This window comes from Crocodylus porosus, unplaced genomic scaffold (genome assembly GCF_001723895.1).
Source record: "Crocodylus porosus isolate Cpor-Errol unplaced genomic scaffold, CroPor_comp1, whole genome shotgun sequence".
Classification (NCBI taxonomy): domain Eukaryota; kingdom Metazoa; phylum Chordata; order Crocodylia; family Crocodylidae; genus Crocodylus; species Crocodylus porosus.
The window spans coordinates 4,367,245-4,382,340 of record NW_017728922.1 but is presented as its reverse complement, the minus strand read 5'-3'; the positions used below and the strand labels follow the sequence as shown (position 1 = coordinate 4,382,340).

Below are 15,096 nucleotides of genomic sequence, written 5' to 3'. Positions count from 1 at the left end.
TTGGACCTGCTTGAGATGCATCTGTGGATGCACGGCAAGGTGCAGCTGGCCTTTCCAACCACTTCCCCCCACTGCTGGCCCATGTTCATCCTGGCATCAATGACGACTCCAAGATCCTTTTCTGCCTCTGCACTGACAAGAGGGGAGTTCCCCAGCCTGTAGGTATGGTGCTGGTTCTTCCTCCCCAGGTGTAGCACCTTGCACTTGTCAGTGCTGAATTCCATCTATCCTCATCCGCCCACTCCTGTAACCTGGCTAGGTCTGATTGCAACCTGTTCCTCCCTTCTGGCATGCCCACTTTTCCCCACATCTTAGTGTCATCTGCGAATTTGAACAGGGTGCTATTTACCCCCTCGTCCAAGTCACCGGGCCCCAGGACCGAGCCCTGGGGGACCCCATGGCCCACATCCCTCCAGGTTGAAAATGACCTGTCCACTACCACTCTGGGTGCAGCCCTCCAGCCAGTTGGTGACCCATCCGACTGTGTAGGTGTTGACACCACAGCCCCCCAGTTTTTTAATGAGAACGGGGTGAGAGACAGTGTCGAAGGCCTTCCAAAAGTCCAGAAAGACTGTGTCCACCGCAACACCTAAATCTAAGGATTTTGTGACCTGGTCATAGAAGGCCACCAGGTTGGTCTGACAGGACCTGCCGCTAATGAACCCGTGTTGGTTGCCCCTGAGCATGACCTCCCCTGCTGGCCCCTCATGGACGTGTGCCAGGATAATTCTCTCAAAAAGCTTCGCCAGGACCAAGGTAAGACTAACTGGCCTATAGTTTCCTGGGTCCTCTTTCCTCCCTTTTTTGAACATGGGAACCACATTGGCCCTCTTCCAGTCCTCTGGCACCACACCACAGCACCACGAGTGCACAGAAAGCTGTGCCAGGAGGCCCGCAATGACCTCTGCTAATTCCCTCAGCACTCTGGGGTGGAGATCGTCAGGTGGCCCTGCGGATTTAAATATATCCAGTCCTTCCAGAAGTTCCCTGACTAGGTCCTCACCTACCCTGGGCCTGGGTGCGCCTCCCCTGGGGCCTATGGGGGTCCCGGTGTGGGGGATGACCAGGTCCCTGCTCAGAAAAATGGAGGCAAAGAAATTGTTAAATAGGTTAGCTTTGCTTTCTGGTGCGCCGACCTGATTTCCTAGCATGTCCTGCGGAGGCCCCACATTACCCGGTACCTTCTTTTTACCTTCTATGTATTTAAAAAAGGACTTCTTGTTGTCCTTGATCCAGGAAGTGAGTCCCAGTTGCATCTCCGCCTTGGCCTTCCTGACTGCCCCCCTACAGTCCCGAGCAACCGAGGTATAGTCCTCCCTGGTGATGGCCCCTAATGGGCAAAGCAGACCTGCTGGGATTGGACCCTTTAGTTTCAACACACACTGCAGGGGCTGCTTTCCCCTATAACAACCAGCTGCAAATGAACACTGATGAGAAAAAGGTTAAATATTCAGAAGAGCCCAGGGCCCAATGGTCTGACTGTATTGACACTCTGCTGCCTTGTCACTAAACAAAACAGGAAGCTGTTGGCAGTGGATCTATGCAATGGGCACAGTGAAAGGCCAGGAAGGAGAGGACCTCTAGTCATAATGAATTAGAAGAGCACTGGTGGGACTGGGAGTGTTGGTACACAGAGAGCTGGCACCACCTGAAAGCTCCCTGTGGCACCTGCACAATCAGTGGTGCCACTGAATAGCTGCCACTAATGATTATTTACCTGATAAAGACCTGATTTGCCATTACTGGGTGCCTGGCCTAGTCACTGATGCCTGTGCAGACTAGGCTTACTTATAGGTGTTGAGGGGCAGCACCCCTCTGTTAGAGCAGTGAAGGGTTGGCCATATAAAACCACACGTTGGTGGCCAATGGTGCTGCCCCTTTCTGTAGCAGCCAAGGATCCGGCCCAGTGAGCACCACGTGAATGTCAAACACTCTCATCCTGCCACTTGCCTGGTTTTCTACAGCCTCTCTGTGCCCACTTAGTCCAGATGTAAGTGATTGCATGAAGGGCAAGGCAGTGGAGATGGAGAACTGGTAACTCTCTCTGCTGGCTCTCATAAGAAGCCTCATCCCTTTTCCAACACAGAATCCAGCTCAGTGTCTTAAACTGTTTCTAACCTGAGGTGCTGTTTGCTCTAAAGGCCGGTGCCATTCCTGTGCCAGTCTGGTTCTCACAGGACAGGGCCCAATCTTTGTGACTGGCTTCGTGACTTTGTTCTAAACCTGCAAAGCCATTTCCCTCAAGATTGAGTTTAGCAGGACTCTTTTTTCTATTTTCTTTGCTTTGTTCGCTAAATGACTCTTAGCTGTGACCTTTGAAACCCTGCATCCTTTCTAAGAAATGCTCTCTGTAGTTTAACTTTGTCCTCCTGTGAACCTGGCTGCAGTGTATGTTGTGGCACTAAGTAAATGAACCTAGACAATCTGATCATGCGGATAATGCTGCTGCCAGGAGCTGAAGGTTCTAGGAAAGCTGAAACCTGCAGACGTTGAACATACAGACCCCAAGGCTGAATCTCCACAAAAACAGATTTGCAGAGTACAGGTCTGTTCCTGCCCCTTATAACATCCACAGGGCAGCCTGTGCACCTGGCGGGGGGCTGTGATTCAATCGGAGCCTTTGTCACTTTGCCCTTAGCATGTGAGTGACTTGCCTTATGACCTTTAGACTTCATTTATATCTGGGACACAGGGTGTGGCCTCATTCAGTAATTGCTGAAATTGTTCCCCCCAGCCCCACAAGAAATACTGGGAGGATAAAAATCCTTTAATGATGGTGAGGGAGTGCTCAGATACTCCCATGGTGAGGAGGACAATGTAACTACTATGATAGGAGGCCTGGGTCCCATAAAGCTTTCCACAGGAATCATCTGGCAAGGGTAGGAACTCCTGACAGTGCTTCATAAAGACACGATCAGTCAGGCAGCCGGTGTGTCTCCAAGCACATTTGCTGAAAGATTTTAGCAGTGGACTGGAAGGCACGTGAAGGGAGATACGTTAAACTAGTTAGATGCTGTGTTATTAGGTTAACCTTGTTAAGGCCCTGGCCCCTGTTTGCCAGCGACGAGCAAGGCCATTGCAGGAGTAGGCCCATTGCCTTCCATGCGGGGTGTGTGGCAAGCAGAATTTTGTTCAGATACACCACCAGCATGGCTGCAGTGCACTTGTACTCTGCTGCCAGCTCAGCAGCTGGGACACACTTTTCCATTCCCTTGTCCTTGCCCATTGGTGGGGTGTTGTACCTCTTTGCGCCCCAACTGGAGCTAAACCTACATGGGGGGTTTTCACAGCTTCAGCCTCCCCAGCCGCCTATCTTGGTGGCGGTGTCTCTGCACTCTGGGAAGCCTTTAGTGCTGATGCTGCCAGAGAACCAGCAGGAGGAGCTCCCTCCCAACACAGTTTCAGAAATGCCAGCTCCAGGCCAGGGCCCAAGACACTGTTAGGACCATGGGTTTGAGGCAGGCTGGTTGCTTCTGTTCAGCATATGGTGAAGACAGTAGCATTATATATCCTCTGTTTAAAATTGAATAGGTCTAGAGTGACATGCCTGTATGTGTATGCATGTCTATCTTTGTCATGGAGCTGGACCTTTGCGCGTTCTCTCTGTAACACTGGCATCCAGGGTGTTTCCTAATCCTATGTGTATATGTGTACATATACATCTGCTTATTTGTTAAGGGACCCAGAGGGGTTTCTCAGTATTGCCAACCCAAGCTTTCAAGAAACAGCATTAGCCAGGCTCTAAAATGTCATAAGACTGACTAAAAAAGATGGGAGATTCAAAAGACAAACAGGTATTCTGGGTGTTTTTGTTCACTTTGTGATTTCTGAGCCCTAAGGCTCATACTGCTTCCCAGTGCTCTAGGGAATGCTGTGCTCGAGCAGTGGTGTAACTAAGGGGGAGCAGAAGAGTGAGGCACTTGCCCTGGACACCAGCTTACTGGGGGCAGAAAAAAAGCTGCAGCTGCTGGCCCACTGATGCCATCACCGCCCAGGGCCTGGCTGGTTCCATGATGTCAATGTTTTAATGATTTCTTTAAATTCAGTTAGAATTTTAGGAGAGTTAATAATATCTCTGCAGCATCAGGAACCCAATGGGATGTGACAGGGGCCCACATGGGCTCTTCAGGTTGAGCAAATAGTAAAAAAGGAGACAAATAGTGTTGCTGGTGAAAAGCCCAGTAAGAGGCCAGCCATGCCACAAGCTCTGCACCACAGGGCTTTTTCGTCTGAGTAGGGCCCAAGAGAGAATTTACCTGTCGGCATCTGACTGCAGGATCAAGGACTCAGTACTTAAAAACTCCTTCAGTTCTAATGCTGACAACTTTTAGCCTGGTGGTGCACTACTTAATTGCAAGCCACTAAATCCTCCACAAATGTTGTCTGCATTGGTCATCCTTACAGCATCCCAGCGTTCACAGGGAAGCATGTTTATTGTGACAGTGCAGGAACACATAAGGTTCCCATAAGGTCACAGCAATGCAGATCTCTAAAGGAGATGTGATGCACTGACTTGGAAGTGAGTAATTAGTGTTCTGCATTCTGAGCTTTTATTTATAAAAAAAAAATCTGGAAATTTTGCAGGGTTTATCTTTGAAACATAAAAACTGGGGTGAAAACAGGATAAAAGGAAGAAAAGGAAAAAAATCAGTTTAAATCAGGGAAAAATCTGTGGTGAGGGAGGGAGGGAGTAAGGCTGGGACTAGGGAAGGGACAGGGGGAAGGACATGGTGCAACCTGTTGGCCGCTCCCGGGGCAGCAGCAGGGAGCGAAGTGAGGGGAGCTGTCAGTGGGTGCAGGGCGTGGAATGGGGGGCACGGTTCTTGCTGCTTCGTGCCACCCAGGAGGGCTGCAGGCTGGGGGGCCTGTGCCGGGCTCTTCCCAGGGGGTGCATGCCCCTGGATCAGCAGCAGGAAGCACATAGTGCCGCGCCCTGCCTTTCTTCCCTGGCTGTGTTCTCACCCCTCCCTCTGCTGCAGCAGCCTGCTATTGGGCTGCCCTGGTGTTTGGACGGAGTGGGGAGTGGTGTGTGGTTAGATGTGGAGGAGGGGACCTGAACCTGGCACTGGCACCTCCCACCCCATCCAGGGTCAGAGCCAGGAGTACCATGCCCCCAAGCAACAGCTTCAGCCCCGCAGGCCTATGTGGAGGCAGCTGAGTGCAGCCTACCCCCCTGGTGGGCCTCGCAGCTCCCAGCGCCCGGGGCAGGACTGAAGCTGGTGCCACCAAGTGCAGCTTGGAACTGCCTGCACCGGGAGAGATTCCCGCCACCCATTTCACCCTGCCTGGGGTCAGAGCCAGGAGTCCTGTGCCCCCCAGGCAGCGGCTCCAGCCAGCCTCCCCCAGCTCCCATGTGACCATCCCCCCACCCCCCGCATTGCATGCAGCTGCCACCACTGCCCCCTTCTCATGTCCGCCGGAAACCTGTGCCTTAGGTAACCAGCATAGCAGCACTTGTAGCTTACCAACACCACCCGTTTTTCAGTTCAAATTCCTGTTAACTGGCACGAGTGGGGAATGAGCCATTCCCCACTTCCATTCCCCACTTGTGCCAGTTAACAGGAATTTGAACTGAAAAACGGGTGTAAATCAGTAAAAACTGAATGACTTTAAAAAATTGGGGAATTTATCAGTGAAAATCGGTAAAAACTGAGAATGTGGAACACTATGAGTAATGCACTGACTTGAAATTGAGTCTATTTGTACTAGTGTGAATCATGGATGGTGCAAATACACTATGTCTGTGCTGAGGGACTTTCCCTGTGTAATGACATTTAGCTGCAATAAAAGCCTCGTAAACTGGACCCAGTTTCTCTATAGCTTTAGGTGAGTTATTCACCCGCCCTTTGCCCATTTGTAGAGTGGAGGTAACAATCCTGCCTCTCCTCTCCTCTCCTCTCCTCTCCTGTGGGATCAGCTATTAGTTATTCTGAAGTGCTTTGGCACGGATAACAAAACTGCTGTTGCTAGTCACACTATGGTGTACACAGTATCCAGAACATGTGATATAAGAAGTATAAATAAACAATCACAGGTAGTGCCCTGTTCCCCCGTTAATGAGAAATAACAGCCAGAAGTTGATCGAGAGTAGGTTCAGACTACACATCAGGAGGCACTACTTCAAAGTCAGGGCAGCTAGGATCTGGAACCAACTTCCAAAGGAAGTGGTGCTTGCTCCTACCTTGGGGGTCTTCAAAAGGAGGCTAGATAGACACCTAGCTGGGGTCATTTGATCCCAGCATTCATTCCTGCCCATGGCAGGGGGTTGGACTTGATGATCTGCTCAGGTCTCTTCCAACCCTAACAACTATGAAACTGAAACAAAGAAACTACCGCTAATAATGAATCATCCACCCCACCCCACTATCCCAAAACTGAGCTCCTGGTGCCTGGGCTACAGACAAAGTCAGCCTGTACTCTAAGTGCTAGAAGAGCTAATGGGAAAAACTCCTTCTTGGACAACTTGCCTGGTGTTTTCATCACTATTCTGAGTCCTGCTCTTACAAATTCAACTAAGTTGCAAACATGTCAGTGCCTCTGCTTGCTCATATGAGTGGGCCCCTTGCTGACAACAGCACCTTCCCTCAATGTATGGAAACAATATGGCCCTGCTGGGACTGGCAGTAGGGGAGATTGGTTTGAAAAACATGCAAGGCCTTCAGCTGGGGAGGCAGGATCCAGACCTATTCCCTTATCCTTTCGGCAGCCCCAGACTGCAGCAGGCTGATAGACTGTTGACCTTTTGACCTGAGAAGAGGCCCACATCCCAGCAAAGTGCCCTGTGATAATGGTTGTGCCTGCTTCAAACCTGGTTCCTTATGCTCTTTCTGTCTTAGTATAATTGATGGCAGGGAAGAAAGAAGCTGGTGCATGTTTATAGCCATGGATAAGAGGACTCAAGGAATAATTTAGGGGCACAAAGCTTGTGGTAGGAGCCTCTCCATTCTGCTGGGTTGGTAATGGATAGAAGAGCCATCTCCACAGAAATTCAGGGCTTAGCACTGGCCAGACACACAGTGGGGCACATTCCAGTTTCTCAATGGTTTGACAATTATATAGGCAGACAAGAGAGTTGAATACTCATTTCTCTGCTTATCTCTCTTACAACCTCTGTGGCCTAAATTCCAGCAGGCTCCCAGAGCTGTATTAAATCAGCTGGTCTGAGCACAGCATCGAACCTCTGGGGTTGTGTGTGCTGGGTCCCCACCCCAGACGATGGAGCTACTCAGAAGCAAGAAGATCATCCAGGGTCCTTCAAGGTCCTTTGGGTACCTTGCTGAACTAGGGCCTTGGAACCTGAGATAATCCAATCTCCTGCTGCTGTGTAGGTGATTTACCATCTGCTCACAGCTCCGTTTGGAGAGACAACCCTCCACCCATCATTGCTGGGTTTGGAGCAGATACTTTCCATTTGTGGTCCTGTTTGGGCCTCTCTGCTGTCAGTTGCTCTTGAGGTAGTTGACTGAAACCAGTCAAGGAATCAGTATGATGGGTTTGGCATACACAGGCTATATGTTGCCAAGAGGCCAGCATGTGTGTTACCTGGCCCAGTAACCCAGCTATCCATGCGAAAGTTTCCTTGGTGTTGGTGAAGAGGAGAAAACTGGTGAAATGGGACAGTTCTGATATACTGCACATCACAGGAGTTTCATAGTTTCTAGGGTCAGAGGGACCTGAACAGATCATCAAATCTGACCCCCTGCCCTGGGCAGGAACAAGTGCTGGGATCATAATACCCCAGCCAGATATCTATCCAACCTCCTCTTGAAGACCCCCAAAGTAGGGGAGAGCACCACCTCTCTTAAGAGCCCATTCCAGAGCCTGGCAGTCCTAACCATAAAGTAATGCCTCTTGATATCAACACTGAACCTACTCTCAATCAATTTGTGGCCATTATTGCTTGTTATCCCCCGGTGGTACCCGGGGGAACAGAGCCTCACCTATTTTCCACTGGTCCCCCCCGGTGAGTTTATGGACAGCCACCAGATCCCCTCATGTCTCTCTTACTAATCTCCTTAGCTCTTTGAAGACAGCCCTCCAGAAGTCAAGGACTTTTGCCTTACTGTTTGCTTTTACCACCCTGTGCCGGACAGGTAATTCCAGCAGATGATGGTCACTAATGCCTAGGTAGTTGAGCAATCACAGATCCCTTACCAAGTCATCGCCTGTGGCAAGGACCAAGTCCAGTAAGGCATTTCCTCTGGTGGGATTGTGTATGTCCTGGGTTAGGTGGAGGTCCTGTATGCAAGCTAAAAAGTATGTGAGTGTTCAGACCTGGCTGACTGATCCTCCCAGCAGATGTCTGGGGAGTTTAGGTCACCCATGGCAACCACATCCCTTGTCCTTACAGCCTCCGTGAGCTGACCTGTAAATTCCAGGTCTGGCTCATCCTCCTGGTGAGGCAGTCTGTAGTAGACGCCCACTTTGAAGTCCCTTTCCCCATGACCCCCTTGCATTATAACCCAGAGCACCTCAGTTTGCCCCTCTTCTGAACCCATCCTGATCATCGAGGATGTGTACTGCTCTTTAACAGCGAGCACGACACCCCCCGCTTTTTTCCCTACTCTATCTCATCTGTACAGCCTATAGATAGCCCTTGATATCTACTGCCCAGTCATGGGTAGAATCCTACCAGATTTCTGTAAGTCCAACCAGGTCTGGGTTTTTGATAGCTAGCAGGAGGGTGAGTTCCTCCTGCTTATTCCCCATACTTCTAGCATTTGTGTAGAGGCAGTTGAGACCTCCTATGGGTGTTTGTGCTGCCCTCTTTTCCCCAAGCTTGCCCAGTCCCTTGTCATTTACAGCTCTGGGTTGCCCGAACCCTTGTCATTTACAGCCCTGGGTTGCCCGAACCCTTGTCATTTACAGCACTGGGTTGTTCCTGCTCGCGTCACCTGGCTTGATGTCAAAGTGTCCTCCTGCACTTCTGCATCCCCATCCCCCAATGAACCTAGTTTAAAGCTTGCCATATGAGATCAGCCAACCTGCAAAAGAAAATATGCTTACCTTTTGGGGAGAGATGTAGCCCATCCTGCCCTAGCAAGTCTCCTGTGTGGAAGTGCACATCGTGGTCGAAGAATCCGAAGCCCGCCCAGTAACACCAGCTCCGAAGCCACTGGTTGACCTCTCTGATGCAGGCCTCATCATCCACATCTGCTCACCAGAAGAACAGATGAGAAAACCACCTAGTACACTTCCTGGAATCTGCCCCTGCTACACTTATAGGGTGGTCAAGTCGATGCCAGAAAGGAAACAGTGAAGCTGAAAGAAACATGAGCATGGTCCCTTTTAACTGGATGCCAGAGAATGATGTCAGGGGCACTTAAAAGGGGTATCTAAGGATTGTGCATCAGGAACTGGGAGAACGTCTGCTCACCAGGGCACCCCAAGAGAAGATGAGGTCTAATGGTCACAAACTCCTGAAAGACCATTTTAGGCTAGGCATAAGGAAAAACTTCTTTACCGTGTGAGTCCCCAGAGCCTGGAATAGACTCCCCCCAGAAGTGGTGCAAGCACCTACTCTGGATCCTTTAAAAAACACTTGCATGCTTATCTTGTTGGGATCATTTGACCCCAGCTGACTTCCTGCCCCTTGGGCAGAGGGCTGGATCAGATGATCTTGCAAGGTCCAGCCCTAATGTCTGTGAAATCTATGAAATGTATTAAACTTAAAAGAGGGATGCCAAGACTCTGGAGGAGAGAGGAAGATGCTCAGCTACAAGGACTAGAGGACAGACACTGGAACAGGGGTCAAGACAGGGAGAGAATACTTAATGGTGCTGGCGAAGAGATGCTGGTCAGAGAATACTGGAGCAGCAGCTGCAGCAGGCACCACTGGGCAAGGATAACTAGCAGGAGCTTCCCAGGACACTGAAGGCTCAAGACTCTCTGAACCTGCAAAAAAAAAGAAAGAAGAAAAGAGAATGAAAGGAACGGTTTCAGGCAGAAAGCTAAGTTCATGGTACAGAACAGATGTGGTCTAAACATTAGGAACCCCGGCTGGGGAGGACTGTACTTGTGAGTGGCAGTAATCCTCGGGTAAAGTGGTAGAACAATAGCTGTCAGAAGTGGGGGCTGTACCCCTGTTGTGAGCAAGAACAACAGGGGAAGTGACCCCTGAAGAGACAGTAGCCCCACTGGTGGCTGAGTGTACCTAGTGATTTTTTGGCATACAACAGACTGTTCCTTAGACCAGTGGTCTCCAAAGTGGGTGTGCGCATCCTAGGGGGTGCGCAAGATGATCCATTGGGGTGCGGGAAGAAAATATTAGAACTTCCTTTTATATTTATATACATATACATATATTGGGGATGTGTGCTTAAAAATTTTTTACTGATAGGGGGGCGTGAATATAAATATACATATATTGGGAGTGCGTGCTCAAAAAATTTTTATTGAGAGGGGCGCGCAATCAAAAAAGTTTGGAGACCACTGCTTTAGACTGTATCTAAAGAACTCCATGACATTGCAGGTGAGGCCCAAGGGGCTGTCCTTCGAAGGGGAATCCCAAAAAAAGAGGAAGATTGGAGGAAGGAAGGATACTGATCCCTCATGGTGCATGGCTGCTTTGGTTTAATATTATGATGAGTGATGACAACTCTTTATTTTAGATCACTACCTCCACTGGCAGTTTAATAAAGGCAGGGAACAAGATGCAGTGACTAATAATTGTCCTTTACTGAACATCTGGGTTCCAAGGGCAATCAAGATCCTCACAGGCCCTAACTAACAGATCTATTGACTGACCAAGTGGAGATGGACACAGTTTAGGGTATGGTGGACAAGGTTCCCTCTAAGGTGCGCACGTGCGCAGCTGCACACAAGTAAAAGTCTTGCCATGCACAAACTTTTTAAGGCCGCGCACCCACAGGGCGAGGAGCTGAGCTATGGCATGGCACAGCAGAGCCCGCGGAGCGGTTCCTCCAGGTAAGTATCCCACACTGCACCAACACAGGAAAGCAGGACCAAAGTGCTGGGCTCACGGACTGCTACTCCTTAGAGTACATTGATGGTGGAGCCCTGCACTTAGACAGCAACACCAGGGACGCAGACATAAGGCAGCCTCCCACAATACATTTTTCCAACAAGTAAGACATCAAGACATGGCAGGAGAGTGTGAGACAGGGTGCCCGTACAGGAGAACTCCATACTTCTGTCACACAGAGCCATTAAGGTACCTCACTACTGCTCTTGAGAAATGAGTTTAAACGTCTTAGCTCTGGAGACGTGCCAAAGGCCACCACCACTTGACTCAGGTGTAAATGGTACCTAGCCATTCAATCAAAGGTGGCCAGGCCAGGCAAGGTGGCACACATCATTCCCTTGTGTGTTGGGAACTTTGCCTGGGTTTCCAGGAGAGTAGGATGGGACCCACAACCTGGTTCTGAAAGCAGAGTCATTGTTAGGTTGTTGACTCTGCTCAGGAATCCTCACAGTATGTGCCTTCATATTAACCACAAGCCCTATAAAACCTGGGCCCCATGACACAAAGAGAATTCAGCAGGAAACAGTGGGTTGCAGCAGTTAGTCAACTTGTCATTCAGGCAGAGGAGTAGAGGTATTAACTCTTCGCTCCATGCAATTTTCTTTTGTCTTGCTGAGTAAGCAGGCACAGAAATTAAATGAGAATTGCTGACATAACAGTTGGGGCTTCAATTCTCAGAGAAAATTTGCAGAAACAACTGATTTTTGTGGCTGGGATTTTGCACTCAGCAAAATGTTTTTTGGTGGCATCAGCATTTCTAACTACTTTATTAATAGATTTAATACAGATTCTTTTGTTTCTCCCAGTTACCACAGGTTGATAATAAATCAATAAAACCCCCAAGAAGCAAAGACCAGAGAATGGGTGTTCATGAAATACAGCTGCTGCCTCAATTTGCATTTTTTTTTCAGTGTGGAAGCACTGCTTATTTAGTGGGTGTCAGGGTCTCATTGTTTCTCTGATGGGTGAGGGAGTTTTACAGCCAGGAGGGCAGACAGGGATAGAGCAGATTTTGAACACAGTTCCAGGAAAAGACTGGTTAAAGTATGTACAAATATAAATATTGCCCTTAAACATGATGTGATATTTTCCTCAAAACAGAGATAGAAATAAACATGCACCAGCCACTGAAAAGCTAAGCAGGCTTTGCAGAGACTTGTAATGTTATGTTCCCAAGGGTCAGCAGTCCTGGTTTCTGTTCCCACTTGTGCCCTTCACTTAGCCTATGACCAGAGCCAGATTTGGCCTCCTCAACCCTGCTGAGGTGAAGTCTCTCTGCACCAACCCCAGTTTCCATTCCTTGGGTTTTCGTCTCACATATACAGGTGTCTATCAGTAGTGCTTCTGCTGAAGCCAGTGAAGTGAAATAAATACAAAATCAGAGTAAGGAAGAGCAGCTTCAGGCCCTTGATAACTTGCTTTTTCCCACAGCATGAACTTGACATCTGTATAATCCACCTGATCTATTTCCAGCTTCTTGGTATCAGGCATATTTGTTAGGACCTAAATAAAATATTAATTGTTATTTATTTTCTCTTTCTGCCTCATGTGGCATCTGTTCTCCTGAAAATGGGAAGGGGCAAGGCATTCTCTCACTAGCTATCAGTTTGAGTTTTAGCTCCTCTGTACATAACTCCCTAAGCTGAACCAAGCCCTGAAGCCTCACTCTTTACAAGCAAGTAAAAGCAAAACTTATTACCAAAACTGCACTAGAGATGAATTAGGGCTGAGATATTCACCCAGGTGCACAGTCTTTTGAAAGTGTTGCATCCAGTCTAATGAAAGAAAGGTGAGACACAGTACCTGAACCTGTTACACAGAACAGCTCCCTGTGAGAGGCATGTATATAGATGGTAACTGAACAAGAATGACTATTTGACTGAGTACTTTCCCATAATACCTGAGAGAATTAAGGGAGGTAACTAGGCTGCTTTTGAGTTGTTGAAAGACAGGGCTATGTCAGTGGAGTATATAGTAGTATAACTGCCATGGAATGTATTCACTATCTCTGAGACAAGGAGCAATAAGCAGTATGCAGTAGGGCTGTGCGAAATGGCACCGTTCCGTTTCGCCCTGAGTTTCGACAGTTTGACAGAGCAGTATTTTGTATTGAATTTCATTTTGAGTCAACACAGCTGTTCTGTTCCATTCTGTCAAGACAGAAAGGCTGTTTTGACACTGTTTTGACATTTCACTGGGGATGGGAAGTCATCCCAGCTGGGCTGACTTCCCATCCCCAGTGCTAGACCGCAGGGGGCAGAAGGCAGCCCACCTGAGCTGCTTACCCATCCCCTGTGCTAAATCGTGCCAGGGTGGGAGCCAGCCCAGCTGGGCTGCCTCCCCCTACCAAATCTTGCACTGGGGATGGGAAGTCAGCCCAGCTGGAGTGACTTCCCATCCCCAGCCATGGTCGAAACATTTCAACTTTCGAAACGTTTCTACCAGTCTCGTTTTGTTAAGAGGCTATTTCAATGGCCTTTGTTTCGTTCTGATTTTGCTGTTTTAACTTCAAAATTGGTTGAAACAGTGTCAAAATGAAATGGCTGGCATAATTTTGCACAGCCTTAGTAAGCAGAAATAGGTCAGCGTCTACACGTGCAGATGACCTGGGACTAAATTTAGTCCCAGGTCAGAGCAGCCTGCCATGTGCCCCTGTGGCCACTAGGGGGAGCTCCAGGCATGTGGACACCTTACTGCATAGTAACCCAGGGGGCCTCCCTGCCCAGTCTGCCAAGCCACTAGGAGGCTGGCCTAAGCCCAGCCCCAGAGGTCCTGGCTGAATGCCCCTCCTAGCTTCAATTTGGGACTAACTTTAGTCCCAAATTGAAAGCAAAGCCAGCTGCCAGCCCTCGGGACTGACTTTAGTCCCAAGTTGAAGCCAGAAAAGGCAGCCAGCCAGGAGCCCTGGAGCTGGGCTTACATCAGCCCCCTAGTGGCTAGGCACACCCAGCAGGGAAGCCCCCTGGGTTACGGCATGTTAAGGCATCTACACGTGCATTACTGCACAGTAACTAATTGGATGTAAATTTGATGCCTGCATGATGCAGGCATCAAATTTACACTCAAGTCGGCATAACTCGCCATATTTACTGTGTAGTATGGGTTTGCACATGTAGATGTGCACCCGTACTGAGCAGTAATTTCAGTTGCGCCCACTGTCAACTTGTGCCAGACTATGTTAGCTCAGACTCTTTTTTCTAGTGAGCCTTCCATGCTTGCTGAGAGATGCCAGGACTGAGTTTTCATTACAGCAGTAGGATTTCAGTGGGAAAACTCTTGTTTAACAGAAATAGCCCGGCCATCATAGTAACCATCTAACTAAAGCCACTGATAAAGATGGATAGACTGGGTCAGGGTCAGGCCAATTAAAATCAGAGTTAGTCATAAAGCTCTGCACTAGTGAGTCATGCGCTATAAACAATGGTACTGATGCTTACAGTCTCTTGGACATGGCTGAACATGCTTTATTTGCTCAGCAGAAAAAAATAAAAATAATCTTTGCAGCCTGGGTGCCTGGGTCTGTATGAATAATTCCACTTCTTTTGCACCTCCTTGCTACATATTAACCACCTTTCTCTTGGCAAAAAGGTATCTAAATTCCATTTTTACCTTAGTTGAATGGAAATTATAGTGAGTTTTTTAAACCCAAATTTTTGTTTGCACAGTGTTTCATAGTTTCACAGTTGGTAGGGTCAGAAGGGACCTGAGCAGATTATCAAGTCCAACCCCCTTGTCATGGGCAGGAAAGAATGCTGGGATCAAATGACCCCGGCAAGGTGTCTATCTAGCCTCCTTTTAAAGACCCCTAGGGTAGAAGCAAGCATCACTTCCCTTGGAAGTTGGTTCCAAATGCTAGCCACCGTGACTGTGAAATAGTGCCTCCTGGTAGCTAGCCTGAACTGCTCTCCGTCAACTTATGGCTGTTATTCCTTGTTACTCCTAGTAGTGCCTGAGGGAACACGGACTCTCCCATTGTCTGCTGGTCTCGCTTGGTCAGTTTATAGATGGCCACGAGATCCCCTCTTAGCCTTCTCTTGAGGAGGCTGAACAGGTTCAGGTCCCATAGCTTCTCCTTGTAGGGCCTGACCTGGTGCCCCCATATCATGCAAGTG

General features: G+C 48.8%; 1 protein-coding gene across 1 annotated transcript in view; it reads left to right on the top strand.

The window, feature by feature from the left end:
* The first annotated feature begins 10,837 nt into the window (after positions 1 to 10,837).
* ADA (adenosine deaminase) overlaps positions 10,838 to 15,096 on the top strand; it is a 60,373-nt gene continuing 56,114 nt past the window's right edge. Inside the window, exon 1 of the mRNA XM_019539800.1 lies at positions 10,838 to 10,926. Within this exon, the coding sequence (XP_019395345.1) occupies positions 10,838 to 10,926 (89 nt within the window). The remainder of the gene's footprint in view (positions 10,927 to 15,096) is intronic.